At 43.9% G+C, this 16,347-nt stretch overlaps 2 protein-coding genes across 2 annotated transcripts in view; both read left to right on the top strand.

Moving 5' to 3' along the window:
• The first annotated feature begins 373 nt into the window (after positions 1-373).
• Positions 374-13,233, top strand: poglut2 (protein O-glucosyltransferase 2). The gene is made up of 9 exons (XM_080535680.1): positions 374-524; positions 796-1,001; positions 3,328-3,405; positions 4,505-4,677; positions 5,193-5,430; positions 6,983-7,192; positions 7,482-7,571; positions 11,327-11,431; positions 13,077-13,233. The coding sequence occupies exons 1-9, from the start codon at positions 443-445 to the stop codon at positions 13,092-13,094; spliced, it is 1,200 nt and encodes a 399-aa protein (XP_080391806.1). The 5' UTR covers positions 374-442; the 3' UTR covers positions 13,095-13,233.
• Positions 13,234-13,762: 529 nt separating this feature from the next.
• Positions 13,763-16,347, top strand: part of tex30 (testis expressed 30) — a gene marked incomplete at both ends in the record, with an annotated part of 6,279 nt that continues 3,694 nt past the window's right edge. The window contains 4 exons of the mRNA XM_080536991.1: positions 13,763-14,014; positions 14,367-14,418; positions 15,487-15,704; positions 16,190-16,335. Coding sequence (XP_080393117.1) covers positions 13,763-14,014; positions 14,367-14,418; positions 15,487-15,704; positions 16,190-16,335 — 668 coding nt within the window. The remainder of the gene's footprint in view (positions 14,015-14,366; positions 14,419-15,486; positions 15,705-16,189; positions 16,336-16,347) is intronic.

Below are 16,347 nucleotides of genomic sequence, written 5' to 3'. Positions count from 1 at the left end.
GCTTGATGTCTGCTAATTAGGACGTAAGCCTATACACAAAGGCTCACATAGCCTACTATAGGACCATATCAGCTTACCTTGCTACTGTGTTCTATGGCAGAGTGCATCCCAGGCATGGGGTCAGTTCCACCCCCAGGCATGGGGTCAGTTCCACCCTCAATGAACTTAATGAAGTTAACTGTGGGATCGATCTCCAACTCATATGATAGAAATCCTTGAGTGTTCATATACGTCAGGGATGTGATCTTCAGCTCAGTCTTACTACATGGAGGTCTGATGAACCGTCCTTACCGTTAACGTTGCCGTGCCTCCCTGCAGTTTTACAACCTCGCCAGGAGAGAACACCTTCGAGGTGAAGATCGTGTCTCCGGTGGAGCCCTTCTCCAGGATCTGGGTCCAGGTTCTGGACCGCAGGGACGGCTCCTTCCTGGTCCGGTACCGGATGTACGCCAGCTACACAGACCTGCAGGTCCACATACTGCTGAAAGCCAAACATGTGGCCCGGTCTCCCTACATACTGAAAGGTAAAGGGCAGGGGACATCCAAATGGCTCAAGCAGGCTCTCTCTCTCTCTCTCTCTCTCTCTCTCTCTCTCTCTCTCTCTCTCTCTCTCTCTCTCTCTCTCTCTCTCTCTCTCTCTCTCTCTCTCTCTCTCTCTCTCTCTCATACACACACACACACACATATATACACATATACACACACACACATATACACACACACATATATACACACACACACACACACACACACACACACACACACACTCACAGTCTGTTGTGTCTCTCCCTCCAGGTCCAGTGTACCATGATGCGTGTGACTGTCCCCAGCCCAGCGGGCCGGTGTGGCAGCAGGACATGCAGTGTCCCCCGTCCTTCTCTCAGATCCAGGCGGACCTGGCCCTCTACCCCAGGGTGGACCTGGACCGCCTCGCCCACGAGATCCCCGACCGCTTCGGACAGAGACAGAGCCTCTGTCACTACACCATCAAGGACAACAAGGTAATGTGGAAGTGGAAAATTACTACTAGTGTTTATTAGAAACTGTCATTTCTCAAGTGAATCAACATTCTTTTTTAAATTATCTCTGCTTTCATTGCACTATGAAAGCCTGGTGTATGAACATCCAAGGGTCAGGTCAGCATGACCTGATGGGAGGGACTATGTCTCTATAGAACACCGTGCAAATGTGAATGTCACCAGATCATCTTTCCAGACCATCTAGGCTTTGCAAACTCTAGATTCTTGATCTCATATCTCATATCATATCAATCAATAATTCTCCTGTGTTAACAAGCACATATGAACCCCCCCCCACAATAATAATAATAATAATAATAATAATAATAATAATATAAGCCATATAGCTGACTCTTTTGCATACATTTTGGCTATGTGACATAACATTCTAGTACGCTTGGTTGGATTATTCAGCCCACCTACATTCCGTCCTGTGACTGTTATTATTTAGCAATGTTGTGTCTATTGTTTGTGACATAATCAGATACAAACACTTGACAATATTTATTTTAGTTTTACCCCCAAAAGATACTTCACTGTGTTTAACCTCACATAAAACAAGAAAAGCAATGAAAATGTTTTTTTATTGCAACTCTTTTACGTTATCGACTGTATTACTTATTATTAAAAACGATTCGCTTTTATCGCACATTGTAAAGCAACAGTCTTGTTGTCTAAACAGTAGACTGACTGAGAAGTCAGACATATTCCTCTCCATGAGCGAGTGCTTTTGATTGATTGGTTGTAGTTTTTTGTAGAACAGGAAGTGACAACCTAAAAACAGATGGCGGCCTGCTTATATTGTAGCCCCCCAGGCCACCTGTCTCATCAGACATGGTCATAAACTACCAGGTGGGGCAGGGCAGTGTTAGTGGTGAAATACAGCCATTTAACCTACCTAATCACAGACAAACAGGTGTGCAGCAGAGTTGTCCAAGTGTGTGTGTGTGTGTGTGTGTGTGTGTGTGTGTGTGTGTGCGTGTGTGTGCGGTGCTTCTTCTACCCATGAGCTGGATACTGTCTGTTTTACAGTATTGATACTGTATCTGTCAAATCCACTGTACGGTAATCATAATTTTGTGTGAATGACATACTTGTGTGTAGGCATAACTGGTTGTTGGCTCAGCACTACTGTAACTGACTTCTGTTTTCATAATGTCAAAATGCACTGATGGTATTTATGTCCTTTAGATATTGTAGCCTACATGTATGTGGACATAAATAAAGCATTTAAAATGTGTGTGTTGTCATGTCAGAGAGCCTTCCCACTGGTGCTGGTAGTAAAGCAGCGAGTGTGTGAGTGGTAGGCCTCATGTGGTGTGGTTGTGGTGAGCTGGGTTGGAGATGAGAATTCAACAGTAGCACTGATTATACTGTACTACCCTGTAATTACACACGCTGTCGTCTACATCCACACACTCTATATATCAGCTTCCCACATGTCGGGGAAACTTCCACATTCCATTCCATGCTGTACAATGAGCCCGTCCTCCGATTTCTACCTCCACCAGCCTCCCCTGTCAAAGCAGTAGTGGTGATTGCACGCTATGGGCTAACCACAAGTATTTACTTCCAAGAATGACACACTGTATCTATTTCAGGGTTCCCATGGGTCCTTGAAATCCTTGAAAGTTGAATGTGAATTTGAGAAAAAGAAATCAAGCTCTTAAAAGTTTTTGAAAATAGACATGGGTCATTGAAAGTGCTTGAATTCCCCTCTCTCTCTCTCTCTCTCTCTTTCTCTCTATAAAAATATCTATATTAAAAAATGTTTTACTAAGCTCGTCAACTAGTTCTGTCTCAAACTATGCTGCGTCGAGTCCTTGAATTTGAGGGAACTGAGTCTTGAAAGTCCTTGAAAGTCCTTGAAAGGTGCTTGAATTTGATGTTTCAGAAGGTGTGGGAACCCTGCTATTTGCCTGTCTTGTGAACTCATTCATGTGTTGCACTACGTCTCCTAAAGACACCCGCTTTCCCCTCTACTGTGTCCCTAAAAACTTCTATTGCCCCCCTTGTACTGTTTCTCTGTTTCTCCAGTGTAAAAAAAACAACAACAAAAAACTAGGTTTTAGAAGGTGATAGGAGAAGGTTTTTCCTTCTATCAATGGCCCCGGGCCTGAGCTGGATTACTCTTCCTGCTACGAATGGTGGACTGATGATTCACATGCTTAGTATTCAAATGTATTGATTGTAAGTCGCTTTGGAATAAGGCGTCTGCTAAATGCCAAAATGTAAATGTAATGTAATGTGTTGTGGGTTTTATAGTACAACATCTTATGCGTCCTATGTGTACTCCTGTATCTTTTAGGTCTACATTAAGACTCTAGGAGAGCATGTGGGATTCCGGATCTTCATGGATGCCTTCCTCCTCTCTCTGACCAGGAAAGTGAGTGCTGCTTCCGTTCACCTGACAATACTCCGTGGAATTTGTGGATTCGAGAGAAGCGTTCACCGTTGTCTCGACCGGGGGGTTTGTTTGTGTGTTCGTTCGTCCAGTGGCCACTAGATGGCAGTGTGACTCCACGAGAATGACATCAGTTGGAACACATGTGATGACTGCGCTGTCAAGAATGTGCTCACTTGATTGATGGCGGGTTGGGTAGAAAAGGGTATTGTTGTTTCAGGGGAATGTCACTTTCCTTTGGAGGTGCAATTTAATGGGATGTTGAGTGATGTGTGTTTCTGTAGGAGTACATTCCCATGCAGCTCAGTTCATTTCACTGCTGACTGGCATAGACAAGTAACACAGTTAAAGTCAGGTCTGGGGCTATCCTCTGGTCTTTATGGACTGTGGCGGGTTCTTATTAATTCAAACTACATTTGGCGTTTAAGTCATTTACCAGACGCTTTTATCCGAAGCGACTTACAGTAAGTACGTTTGTAAGTGAATCAGCCCACAGCCCACATCAGTGAGTCCCGTGGGCAGTCACCGTGCTAGAGGAAGGAAGAAATCAAGTTAGGATGTGTTTTCAGACAGGCAGGCAGGCAGACAGACAGACAGACAGGTCGTCAGCCCAGTGTCATCTCTATGTGTCCTGGTGCGTGTCTCTGACGTGACTGACAGACAGACAGGTGAGACAGACAGACAGACATGTCGTCAGCCCCGTGTCATCTCTGTGTCCAGGTGCGTGTCTCTGATGTGACAGACAGACAGACAGGTGAGACAGACAGACAGACAGACAGGTGAGACATATCTCTCTCTGTGTCCAGGTGCGTGTCTCTGACGTGACAGACAGACAGACAGGTGAGACAGACATCTCTCTCTATGTGTCCAGGTGCGCGTCCCTGACGTGACAGACAGACAGACAGACATCTCTCTCTGTGTGCAGGTGCGTGTCTCTGACGTGACTGACAGACAGACAGACAGACATACTGACAGACAGACATCTCTCTCTGTGTTCAGGTGCGTGTCTCTGACGTGACTGACAGACAGACAGACAGACAGACAGACAGACTGACAGACAGACATCTCTCTCTGTGTGCAGGTGCGTGTCCCTGACGTGGAGTTCTTCGTCAACCTGGGCGACTGGCCACTGGAGAAGAGGAAGCCCTCAGACAAGCTCCACCCCATCTTCTCCTGGTGCGGCTCCAACGACACCAGGGACATCGTCATGCCGACCTACGACCTCACCGAGTCTGTCCTGGAGACCATGGGAAGGCAAGGCCCATAGAACTCCCAACTAGGCCCATAGAACTCCCTAGACCCATAGAACTCACAAGTGTTCTGTCAGAATGTGGTTCCTTTTGAGTTTGCTGAACTCACTTCTGGTTCAGGCCCAAAATGACCATTCATTTTCCAGACTAATATAATGTAGTGACAAGAAAACAAAATGTAAATCCGACCAGATGTGCAAATAGTGGCATAGTGCAAAAGACATGATTATGTAGACAGTGCATGGTATTACAGTGTACAGTATTACAGTAAAAGTAAATGAATATAAAAGTGTAAATATATGTGCAATAAATATGAATATAGAAAGGCAATACTCGCACGAACAATATCAATGTTATATGTACAGTTGAGATATGTACAGTATGATATGTACAGCGCAATAGGTCAACAATTGAGGTATGTAACATGTGCAATTAGAGACCAATATAATAACAAGGTATGTGCAAGCAAGCAGTAGTGCATTACCAATTTGATTGACACGTGTGTCGTCCAATGAGCAGAGTGAGTCTGGACATGATGTCGGTCCAGGCCAACACGGGGCCTCGATGGGAGGAGAAGAACAGCACGGCCTTCTGGAGGGGGCGGGACAGCAGGAAGGAGCGTCTGGAGCTGGTGAAGCTGGCAAGGGCGCACCCCGACATGATGGACGCCGCCTTCACCAACTTCTTCTTCTTCAAACACGACGAGAGCCTCTACGGTCCGCTGGTCAAACACGTCTCCTTCTTTGACTTCTTCAAGGTGAGACGATGAGGGCAGTGAGGTGGGGGCTGCTGTGAGGGCAGTGAGGGCGGGGCTGTGAGGGCAGTGAGGGCGGGCTGTGAGGGCAGTGAGGGCGGGGCTGTGAGGGCAGTGAGGTGGGGTCAGTGAGGGCAGTGAGGGCAGAGCTGTGAGGGCAGTGAGGGCGGGGCTGTGAGGGCAGTGAGGTGGGGTCTGTGAGGGCAGTGAGGGCGGGGCTGTGAGGGCAGTGAGGTGGGGGCTGTGAGGGCAGTGAGGGCGGGGCTGTGAGGGCAGTGAGGGCGGGGCTGTGAGGGCGGGGCTGCAGCATGGTTTCAAGTTGATTCATCATTACGTCATGTACAAGTGTACAACGCAATGACATTCAGTCAGCTCGACAGTCTGATGGCCTGAGGGTAGAAGATATTCTGGAAGCTGTCGGTCCGGGTCTGAATGCTTCAGTATCGTCTGTCCAACGGAAGCAGGGAGACCAGGGTGTGACTGGGATGGTTGTTGGCCTTGACCACCTTCCCGGCCTTCCCTCTTCCCTCTCCCAGAGCCGACGGCATGGGCGGCGGGGAGGTTCTGACGGCATGGCCTGGTTTCAGAGCTGTCTCCTGGCTGCAGGCTTAGCTTTGGCCTTCATTTTGCCTAATGAGGGACATGTAATTGCTTGTAAAACAAAAGACAAGCAGGCGTACTTGTAAAAATGATTTTATGGCAAAGATAAATGGAAGAATTGTTGATTTTAACAGTTGACTTTACAAGGCCATATACACGTGGCAGCTCAGGCAAGGTCTCTTGTAAAAAAAGACACGTACGTCAGTCGTTGGGATGACTTGACTTCCATATATGTCTGTCTATGGCATGCACCACAGGCCTCTGGGAGTTTTAGAGGAAATTCAACTTCTGTCTTTGGTTTTCAACAGTCTGGTCTGTTTGGGTCACTATCAGGTGTTATATGACATCTTGTGATTCAGGGGTGTTGTTGTTGGCGGCGAGGATGTCTGAGAGGAAGCCGACCAGGGGGGTATTCCATCAACGTCGCGAAAGGAAAATCCTGGCTTATTTTTGAGAACTCTCGCGAGACTTTCATCAGAATATGCCTGGATATTTTTAAGAACTCTCGCGAGACTTATCAGAATAAACCTGGATTTTCCTTTAGCGATGTTGATGGAATACCCCCCCAGAGCTGGCTTCCAACTCATGAGGCAGTAGAGGGGTCACAACAGCCGTGTTAGTAAAATGCAGTCGAAAGTTTGATAATAGTTAAGTGAACATTTTTTGTGTTATAAACATTTCTCACATTTAACACGATCTTATCATGGACTTCACCCTACTTGGCTTAGGGGGGGGGGGGGTGAATGGTTGAATATCTGATTAAATGATGACCAATCCAATCAGCACTCCAGATGGCTATTTATGTCTATTTTTAATTTTTATTATTGTATTTTTTTTTGTAGTTGTGTTGCTTGTGGTGTGAGCTGCTGTAACGCCTTAATTTCCACCCCAGGGATCAATAAAGTATCTATCTATCTATCTATCTATCTGACTCCTCTCTCTCTCCTGTTCCCAGTACAAGTACCAGGTGAACATGGACGGGACGGTGGCGGCCTACAGACTGCCCTACCTGCTGGCCGGGGACAGCGTGGTGCTGAAGCAGGACTCTGGCTACTACGAGCACTTCTACAGCCAGCTGAGGCCCTGGGAACACTACATCCCCATCAGAGCCGACCTGAGCGACCTGCTGGACAAGATCCACTGGGCCCGCGACCACGACCAGGAGGTGATGACGAGGACGAGGACGAGGATTATTTTGTGGATGGACGACTTTTGCGATTCGTTTTTTCAGTTCCAAAAATGATCCATGATCACATAATCTCTCTCTCTCTCTCCCCCCCCCCTCTCTCTCTCTCTTTCCCTCTCCCTCTCTCTCTCTCTCTCTCTCTCTCTCTCCCCCCTCTCTCTCTCTCTTTCCCTCTCTCTCTTTCCCCCTCTCTCTCCCTCTCTCTTTTCCTCTCTCCCTCTTTCCCCCTCTCTCTCTTTCCCTCTCTCTTTTCCTCTCTCCCTCTCAGGCAAGGAAAATTGCAATGGCTGGTCAACAGTTTGCTCGTAACAACCTCATGGGAGACAGCATATTCTGCTACTACTACAAACTCTTCACGGTAACTTTTCATTTGATGTACAACAACTAAGCTAATTCCTTACAGGTGACCGTGGCTGTAACGCACACAGATACACTGTGGAACTTCAACAACATTCAGGGGGGTATTCCATCAATGTTGCTGAAGGACAATCCAGGCTTATTTTGATAAATCCCGCAAGATAAAAAAATAAAAAAACTCGCGAGACTTAAATAAGCCTTGCTTTTCCTTTAGCAACGTTGATGGAATACCTGCCAGCTCTGTAGAGAGTAATAATAATAATAATAATAATAATAATAACAATGCAGCTCAAAGTGCTTTACATTTGAAGCATTAAAGAACAAGAAGAAATACATGTGGCAAGAACAAATAAATACAACAGCATAGATTAAAAATTAGTCTAAATAAATGTAATATAACATAAATAAAATAAAAAGGGGTTTAGTGATAACTTCATTCTAAGGTTACACTGCCAAGTAACAACTCCTGGAGAGAGGAACCAATTAAAATGATTTAATTGACCCGACTGGAGACCCCCCAGAATACTATATATATATATATATATATCAGGTTAGAGAAGTACATGAAGAGGTAAATCTAAAGCACTGAACTTACCCTTCCATTTTACACTCCCAGAAATGTGTTGAACACACGGGGCGTTTCACACATGCTTATCACCTCATCGTTATCAGCTAGCCTATCTTATCTTATCTTATCTCTCTCCCTCTGTCTCTGCCTGTCACCTTTATACGACAACCTCAAGGACAACCGGACCTCATACAGAAGTTAGGTACTCCTTAGTCGGCCTACTACATTTACATTTACATTTAGCAGACATCTTTATCCAAAAGCGACTTACAACAAATACATTTGTCAAAGTAAATCAGTCATCATAACAAAAGTAAATCTATGCTAGGGCCAGGGGCCATTGGTAGTCACAATACTAGAAGAATTACTTAAAAAAATAAAATAAAAAGTATTTAATTTTAAAACATTAATTAATTTTGTACATTTGAGAAACTGTACAGGGGGTTAGTGGAGATGAGGAGGTCTTTACGAGGGATAGTTTGACCCTCAACATTGACCTCATGACCCTGACTGATAGGGCAGCCTGACTAGCTCCGGGGGCTAAGGGATGTGTTGAGGCGTCTCAGACAAGGCTGCCCGTCACGGGAGAGTCGTTCTAACCACCTCTGCTACACTGACACCAGTCAATACATGTTGGTGGTGACCCCTGACCCTGACTTCATAGAGCTTATAGACTCATTGTTATCCATGTGAAGCCTCATCTCCACGTGCATGCGCCCAGGTCAGCCAGGGAAGGGGCACGTTTGGTGGGCAAGGAAGAAAGGTGTCTGACACTAGACTCGTTTTCTGGTACGCGTTTCTGTTGTTATATTGGTGGAGAGCTGACCTTCAGTATATGAAGCTTGTCCTACGATGGGCGCTATGATGTTTTCTGTGTTTTTCCCCACATTCCTTTACTTGTATTGCTTGTTTATTGCTACTTGGTTATGTTCTCCTCATACTGTAGATACACTTTTGAGAACACTCAAACACACACACACACACACACACACACACACACATATTCAATGACACAGTCACAGTGTTTTTCCACAATTAAGCCCTTACAGCTCTGTGGAATTTGAGGGCATTGATTCACCAAAAGAACAATCACTTTACTGTACATGAAGTATGCGTCACTTTTCTGTAACACCTATGACTCATACTGTATGTCATGCATTGTTTCTCCTGGTAAGAACATGGCACTTTTCACCGATTTTGCACACTGGTCCTCTGTGGCTCAGTTGATAGAGAGTGGCGCTTAACAACGCTTAGGTTGTGGGTTCGATTCCTGCTGGGACCGTATATACTGAAAAATGTATGCAGTCACCGCAATGTAAGTCACTTTCGCTAAAAGCACCAGCTAAATGGCATTAAGGAATAGTTCTAGGTTCGATTCCAGCTGGAAATCATGTCCACTTCTGTCTGCAAGCCCCCCTGGCCACCTCAACCTCAGACCCCAGAGGTCAGAGGTCGTAACGAGTGAACTACCATATAAATAACTAGTGTTGTTCCGATACCATTTTTTGATCCCGATACCGATACCGATACCTGACCGTGCAGTACTTGCCGATACCGAGTACCGATCCGATACCACGGCGTTTGAAAAAACAAAACAAAAAAACATTTTTGAGCCGCATACTCACCTCGATGTAAAATGATTGCTAACACTTAGTCTGGCACTGCTCAAAACCTTTGTAAAACAGGAAAAAATACCAACAGAGAGTGAATACTATAGAACTTTTTTTTATTGTCTACCTGGTATGGTGACAAGAAAATCAACCCCTTATAAAACCTGAAATGTGGCTCTCACAGATGCCAATCAGTGCAATATCCATTTAAGATATAAAACAGTCGTAGTAGTGCAACAGCAAGTGAACATTTACAAACAAAATAACTTTAGTACTTAAAAAAAAAAAAAAAAAAAAAAAATCGGATTTTTTTTTTGTTAGTACTCGCCGATACCGATACCAGCATTTTTGTGCGTATCGGTGGCCATGCCGATACTAGTATCGGTATCGGAACAACACTATAAATAACGTGTGAAAAAACATAACTCATAATATGATCTGTGTGGGCCGCTGCCCCTCCCGGCCTCGTCTATGGGAACGGAACACTATTGTGACAGCCAGGGACATCAGGGTGACAGGATGTCCCTGACGAGAAGGCTTTATTGGACACCATAAGCTCAAAGGGAGCTGTGACAGCCATAAACACAGGTGTCCTTTAGGTTGCGGAGGTCATGAAGCCGTCGCTACCTAGACATAAAAAGAATATGTCTTTTTCACACATGTGTAACTTATGTACACTGAATACTACAGGAACGTGGCCTGGCTTAAGTACCTATATGGATGTTTATATTGCTTGTACAGTCGCAGTAAGGTTGTTGCACGCGTGACCTTTTATTTCAGTTTGTTTCCAACTACTACCAATCCTTTAGTGACGACACCTGGGATTCTAATCAGACAGTGGATGATGGAAATACTTTATTATTGTTTTCTTTCTTTCTTTCTGTTTGTTATGTATATGATATAATATTATTTAGCCGACGCTTTTATTGAAAGCAATTTACATTAGATTAGATTAGATTCAACTTCATTGTCATTGCAGACCATTACCATTACCATTAACAAAATGCAGTTTAGTATCTAACCAGAAGTGCAAATAGTGACATAAAACATGATGTAAAAAAAAATACATGATAGAGTTGGGTACAGTATGGCAAGTACAGTTAAGGTAGCTATGTACAGTTAAGGTAGCTATGCAGAGTTACGGTAGATATGTATAGTTAAGGTAGCTATGTACAGTTAAGGTAGCTATGTACAGTTAAGGTAGCTATGTACAGTTAAGGTAGCTATGTACAGTTAAGGTAGCTATGTACATTTATGGTAGCTATGTACAGTTAAGGTAGCTATGTACATTTATGGTAGCTATGTACAGTATGGTATGTACAGACACATATGTGGTGGCTATATCAAAGGAGGTATGTGCAATGTGCAAAAAAATATATGGTATGAGCAAAGGTAGTATTGTAAACAACAGTGAGTTATTGTATTGTAAACATTACAGTGAGTGCATACATTTTTCAGTAAGTGTGGTCCCAGCGAGAATCGAACCCACAACCTGAGTGTTGTTAGTGCCATGCTCTACCAGCTGGGCCAGAGGACCACAGTGTTATGTTTTGATGTTTCCCAACGGGTGTTTTGTAGGAGTACGCGGCCCTGCAGGTGACCCAGCCCAAGGTGAGAGAGGGGATGGAGCTGGTAGAGCAGCCGTCTGACGACCTCTTCCCCTGCTTCTGCCACAGGACCACGGTAGGCGTGACGACAAGCATGACCAGGACAGAGGCACTGTAGTCACACTAGGGCCGAGCTGTTCTGGGCTGGGCTGTCCTGATTTCCATCATAGTTGTGCTGGAAAGGACAATGTAAAAAAAATTATATATATAATTACTTTAATTGAAAAAAAATCTATATATATGTTACGGTACATGTGGGAAAATTAGGGTTAGGAGCTAGGGTGACTTGGTACATGCTGGCATGTCTAACCCTAACCCTAACCTTAACCCTAGCACCCTAGCACCTAACCCTAGTTTTCCCACATGTACCGTATTCCCACATGTACCGTAACATATATACATATATATATATATATATATATATATATATATATATGAACCATCATAGTTTGGTTCTGGTTGGCCCTGTAGGGTGTTAAGTCTGATGTCAAGATGTCAGGGTCCTATCAGTCTAGGAGGCTGTAGACTGAGATAGAGTTGACCATGTCATTGTTGCTACTGTTGGTGAAGGAAACAGACAGGCGGGATTACACAAGGAAGGGACATTATCTTGATCTTTATCATCATGGGTTATCTTTACTCCAGCTAGAGTTGTCCTTGAAGTACTAGGATCTCTGTGTTTAGACAACAAAAGATTAGGATCTACGCTCCACCTTCTGTGTCCACTACTATGGTGGCGGACTATCCCTGGGCTTTTAACAAGCTACTGTCAAAGGTGACAATAAATATCTTCTGGGATAAAGGGATATTCAGGCAAATCATTACATTTCTTACAAGATCCTTTTGGCTCACGCGATTGACTCAAGGTTCTACTCGTCATCTCCAAAGTTAACCCCTAAGAGCAATCCATTAAAACGTGCAGACTGCTCTTCCCAATGTGTTATCTTATTACCTTGGGCGGCTGTGGCGCAGGAGGTAGAGCCGCCGTCGAATGATCACAAGGTTGGCAGATCGGCGGTTCGAGCCCCGGCTGGCCACATGTCGAAGTGTCCTTGGGCAAGACACTGAAGCCCAAATTGCTCCCAGTGAGCGGGCCAGCGCCTTGCATGGTAGCTTGCCGCCATTGGTGTGTGAATGTGTGTGTGAATGGGTGAATGAGAGGCCGTTGTAAAGCGCTTTGGAGCAGCTTTGGAGCAGCAAAAAAGGCGCTATATAAGTGCAATCCATTTACCATTACCAATGTGTTATACTGCATGTTTCCAGTTTGTTTCCATGGGAGCAGCGTTCGCAGGCTTTTCATTGTCTGCATGTCAAGCTGCCTGCTTAGGGATGACTACGCACTTAAACTCTTCTCAAAGTCAACGAGTTCAATTCAGTCATTCAATATAGTATGTTTAAAAAGAAATATGTCACTGTCCATAAGTACAGTCCACTACACATTCTTATTTAAACAGAGACTCAACTATTAACCAGAAGAACATAAAGATATCATTCTGAAGTATAAGCTTAGAAGTCATTTTTGTGTAGAATAAGCTGATGGATCAAAGAAAAGATACAGCCAGAACTGATGTTATCGACGATAGAAGCTTTATGGCATTACTTGATTTTTACAACTTTTTTATAATTTTATTTGACAAAATGAATGACTTTTATGAGAGGCATAGATGTAAGCCCTAGATATCAGGTTTATTGACATTGTCCATTGTTTGTTTGTGTTACAGGCCAAGGATGAGCTCTGATTGATCCAGCAGTCAATTATAAATCAATTGCATTTTATCCAATGTACTTGAGTTGTGATATGTGTTGATGTGTGAATTGTCGGGTTCTCCCGACCATGAATGTCAGTTTTTCCATTTTTATAATAAATATTTTTTCATTGTTCGTACTGAATGTTACCATTGGTTGTATTTTATTTATTGCAATAAAAGTTCATTTGGGTGGCCAATTTTACAGTTCATATAAAGAGGAGGACCTTGACCTCACTCACTTTGTCATTGAAAACACACACACACACACACATTCTGTAGTTACAACGAAGTTAAACTGTTTTTGGTGGGAGGGCACACTTTTAGGCTGCATGATGCACCTTTTGAGAAGTGAACTGAAGGTTATTTTGTAGAGTGTCCTATGATGAAATTAAAGTCAATTCCGTGGTCTTAACTCAGTAATAAACCAATCAGCCAAAAAGTGCATTGGTGTAATATCGACTCCTGCCCGCTAGATGTCGTTATTTAAAACGTGTTACGTTGTCCTGGAGGGAGAAGTTTGAAGTCGATGTGAAAGTGGACCAGAACAAGGCATGGATACATTTCACGAGGTGAGGTTGTTATGAGCAAGTTTTCAAAGTTCCGGTAAAGCTAGGCTACACGACCAAATCACTGAAGGTCTCACTCACTTAATATAAGATATGCATGTATTTCAGGACAGGGTGAAAATACCCTTCGGGACCAAACATCTCGATGCTGTTCTGAGTGTCCCGTCTGATGCCCTCCGGGTGCGGACAGCCCTCATCCTCACACACGGGGCTGGCGGAGATATGAACTTCAGGCATCTGGTGTCTCTTGCGCATGCGCTCGCCTGCAGCGGGATCGTTTGCCTGCGCTTCACGTGTAAAGGTTTAAACCTTGGTTACAGGGTGAAGGCTTATCAGGCCGTTTTGGTAAGCAGTTTTTCATCGATTTTTGTAGGCTAGGCTCGCAAATTGTGGACAACATCATTGTGTGACGTTAGAATTATAAGGTTCTATCTCCATTTTGGGCAAAATTGAGTTTTTTACATAATCTGATCCATTAGGTGTTTATTAATGCCTGTGTGGTGTTATTTTTAAAATGTTGACATTTTTGAGTTCATAAAATACAAAGGTTCCATCTCACAAAACATAATGGAATGTAAAAACTTTGACGCTCAATATCTCTGAACTACCCTAAACGGAGATAGAACCTTATCATTCTAAGCTCACGATTGGCCTAGCCTAGATTCCATATTTGGTAACTGTTTGTTTTGTTTTGCAGGAATACCTCAAAAACCTTGAGAAATTCACAATAACAAACATATTCCTTAGTGGTAAGCATGCACACAAGCATACCTTTTCTTTTTCTTTTTTTAATATGATGACTGATGTAGCCTATAGAATAGATGATTCACTTACTTTAGATAAATGTAGGTTCTACTTGTAAGTCGCTTTAGATAAAGGCGTCTGCTAAATGTAAAAGTTGTTATATTTGTACTTAAATATTACCTAATATAAATCATGTCAAACCCAGAAAGTGATGAGACGTATGGGATAACCAGACAAAACAATTACATAATTGTGAAGAAAGGTCCTTGACCTGAGTTCAACATAGGCCTATTCCCTCATGGCTCCTGACACTTTTCCTGGATGACACCAATGCTGAACACTGCACACTTTCAGTTTGGAGACCTAGTCACCAAAGACACATCTGACCAATCAGACATGGCCAAAGTCCACGGCTGCAGTGTATTCAATGATCATCTTGAATGAGTTTATAAGAGAATGGGCCAGTTTCACAGACCAGACTTAAGCCTAATCCTAGATTAAAAAGCATCTTCAATGGAGATTTTACATTGAAATTGTGATATAGTCCAGTACTAGGCTTAAGCCTTGTCTGAAACCAAACCTATGTTTGAATGGCTTGTTGAATCCGCTAATCCCTACTTACGTCGGTGGTATGCATACAGTACGATTTCAAAGGATGATTGGGTCCTGCACTGACATGCAGGGTTCCCGCGCTGGTCTTAAAAAGCCTTAAAGTCTAAAATCCAGCAATCCAACGCATAAGACCTAAAAAGGTCCCAAATTTCAGTTATTCGGTCTAAAAATGAGGTGTTAGGTCTTAAAAATGAGATCCTGCAAGGAAATCAGTCCGACCACATCTATTTACGCGGAAATGAATCAAGCTGGAACCAAAAAAAGGCCAATTCGCTTCCTTTTTTGTCTGTATGGCAGTGAAATCCCTAATTTCATCACCTCGAGGATGACAAAAAGCGATCATAGGTCTAAAATTATATTCAAAGAGGTCTAAAAAAAGGTCTAAAAAGGTATTGAATTTGACTTGTTGAAACTTGTAGGAACCCTGTGACATGCTGTCCTGTGATCCCCCTCTCCCCCAGGCCGGTCCATGGGCTCCCGGGCAGCCTCGGCCCTGGCCAGACAGCTCTGTGATGGGGCAGAGGAGGCAGCTGTGCAGGGCCTAGTCTGTCTGTCCTTCCCTCTACATCCACCTGGACAGACCCAGGCCCACCGCCAGCGGAGTGAGGACCTCAGGGGGCTGCCTGAGGAGATGCCTGTGCTGTTTGTGTCAGGCTCTGAGGATACCATGTGCGACAGGGTGAGGATGGAACAATGTAGGACCTTACTAGTCGGGTGTCAAACTATAGATAGTCTATATGCAGGGTTCCCACGGGTCCTTGAAATCCGTGAAAGTTTGTGAATTTGAGAAAAAAAAATCAAGGCCTTGAAAGTTTTTGAAAATAGACATGGGTCATTGAAAGTGCTTGAATTCCCCTCTCTCTCTCTCTCTCTCTCTCTCTCTCTCTCAAAAAAAAAAAACGTTTTACGTAATTATAGAGACCATCTAGTCATGTTCAAGCCGCTACATAAAAATAAAAAAAAGTAATTGTTGTCTGTGAGCGGATAGTTCCTATTATATAAATTCTCACCTAGATCTGTCTCAAACTATGCCGTGTTGGGTCCTTGAATTTGAGGGAATTGAGTCTTAAAAGTCCTTGAAAAGTGCTTGAATTTGATGTTTTAGAAGGTGTGGGAACCCTGTATATGTGGTTTGGCTTTCACTTAATTTCTCCACATATCCAGGTCCTTCTTGGGGGGGTGGTGAAGGAGATGAAGGCTCCGGGCACGGTTCACTGGGTAGAGGGAGGCAGCCATGGCCTGGCGGTGAAGAGACGGTCAGAGGAGTCTGTACTGGATGAAGTGAACTCACGTGTCCTGACGTGGATTTCTGAACACACTTA

The sequence above is a fragment of the Nansenia antarctica genome, assembly GCF_963989245.1.
Source record: "Nansenia antarctica genome assembly, chromosome: 7".
NCBI lineage: Eukaryota > Metazoa > Chordata > Actinopteri > Argentiniformes > Microstomatidae > Nansenia > Nansenia antarctica.
This window is presented reverse-complemented; position numbering and strand designations above follow the sequence as displayed.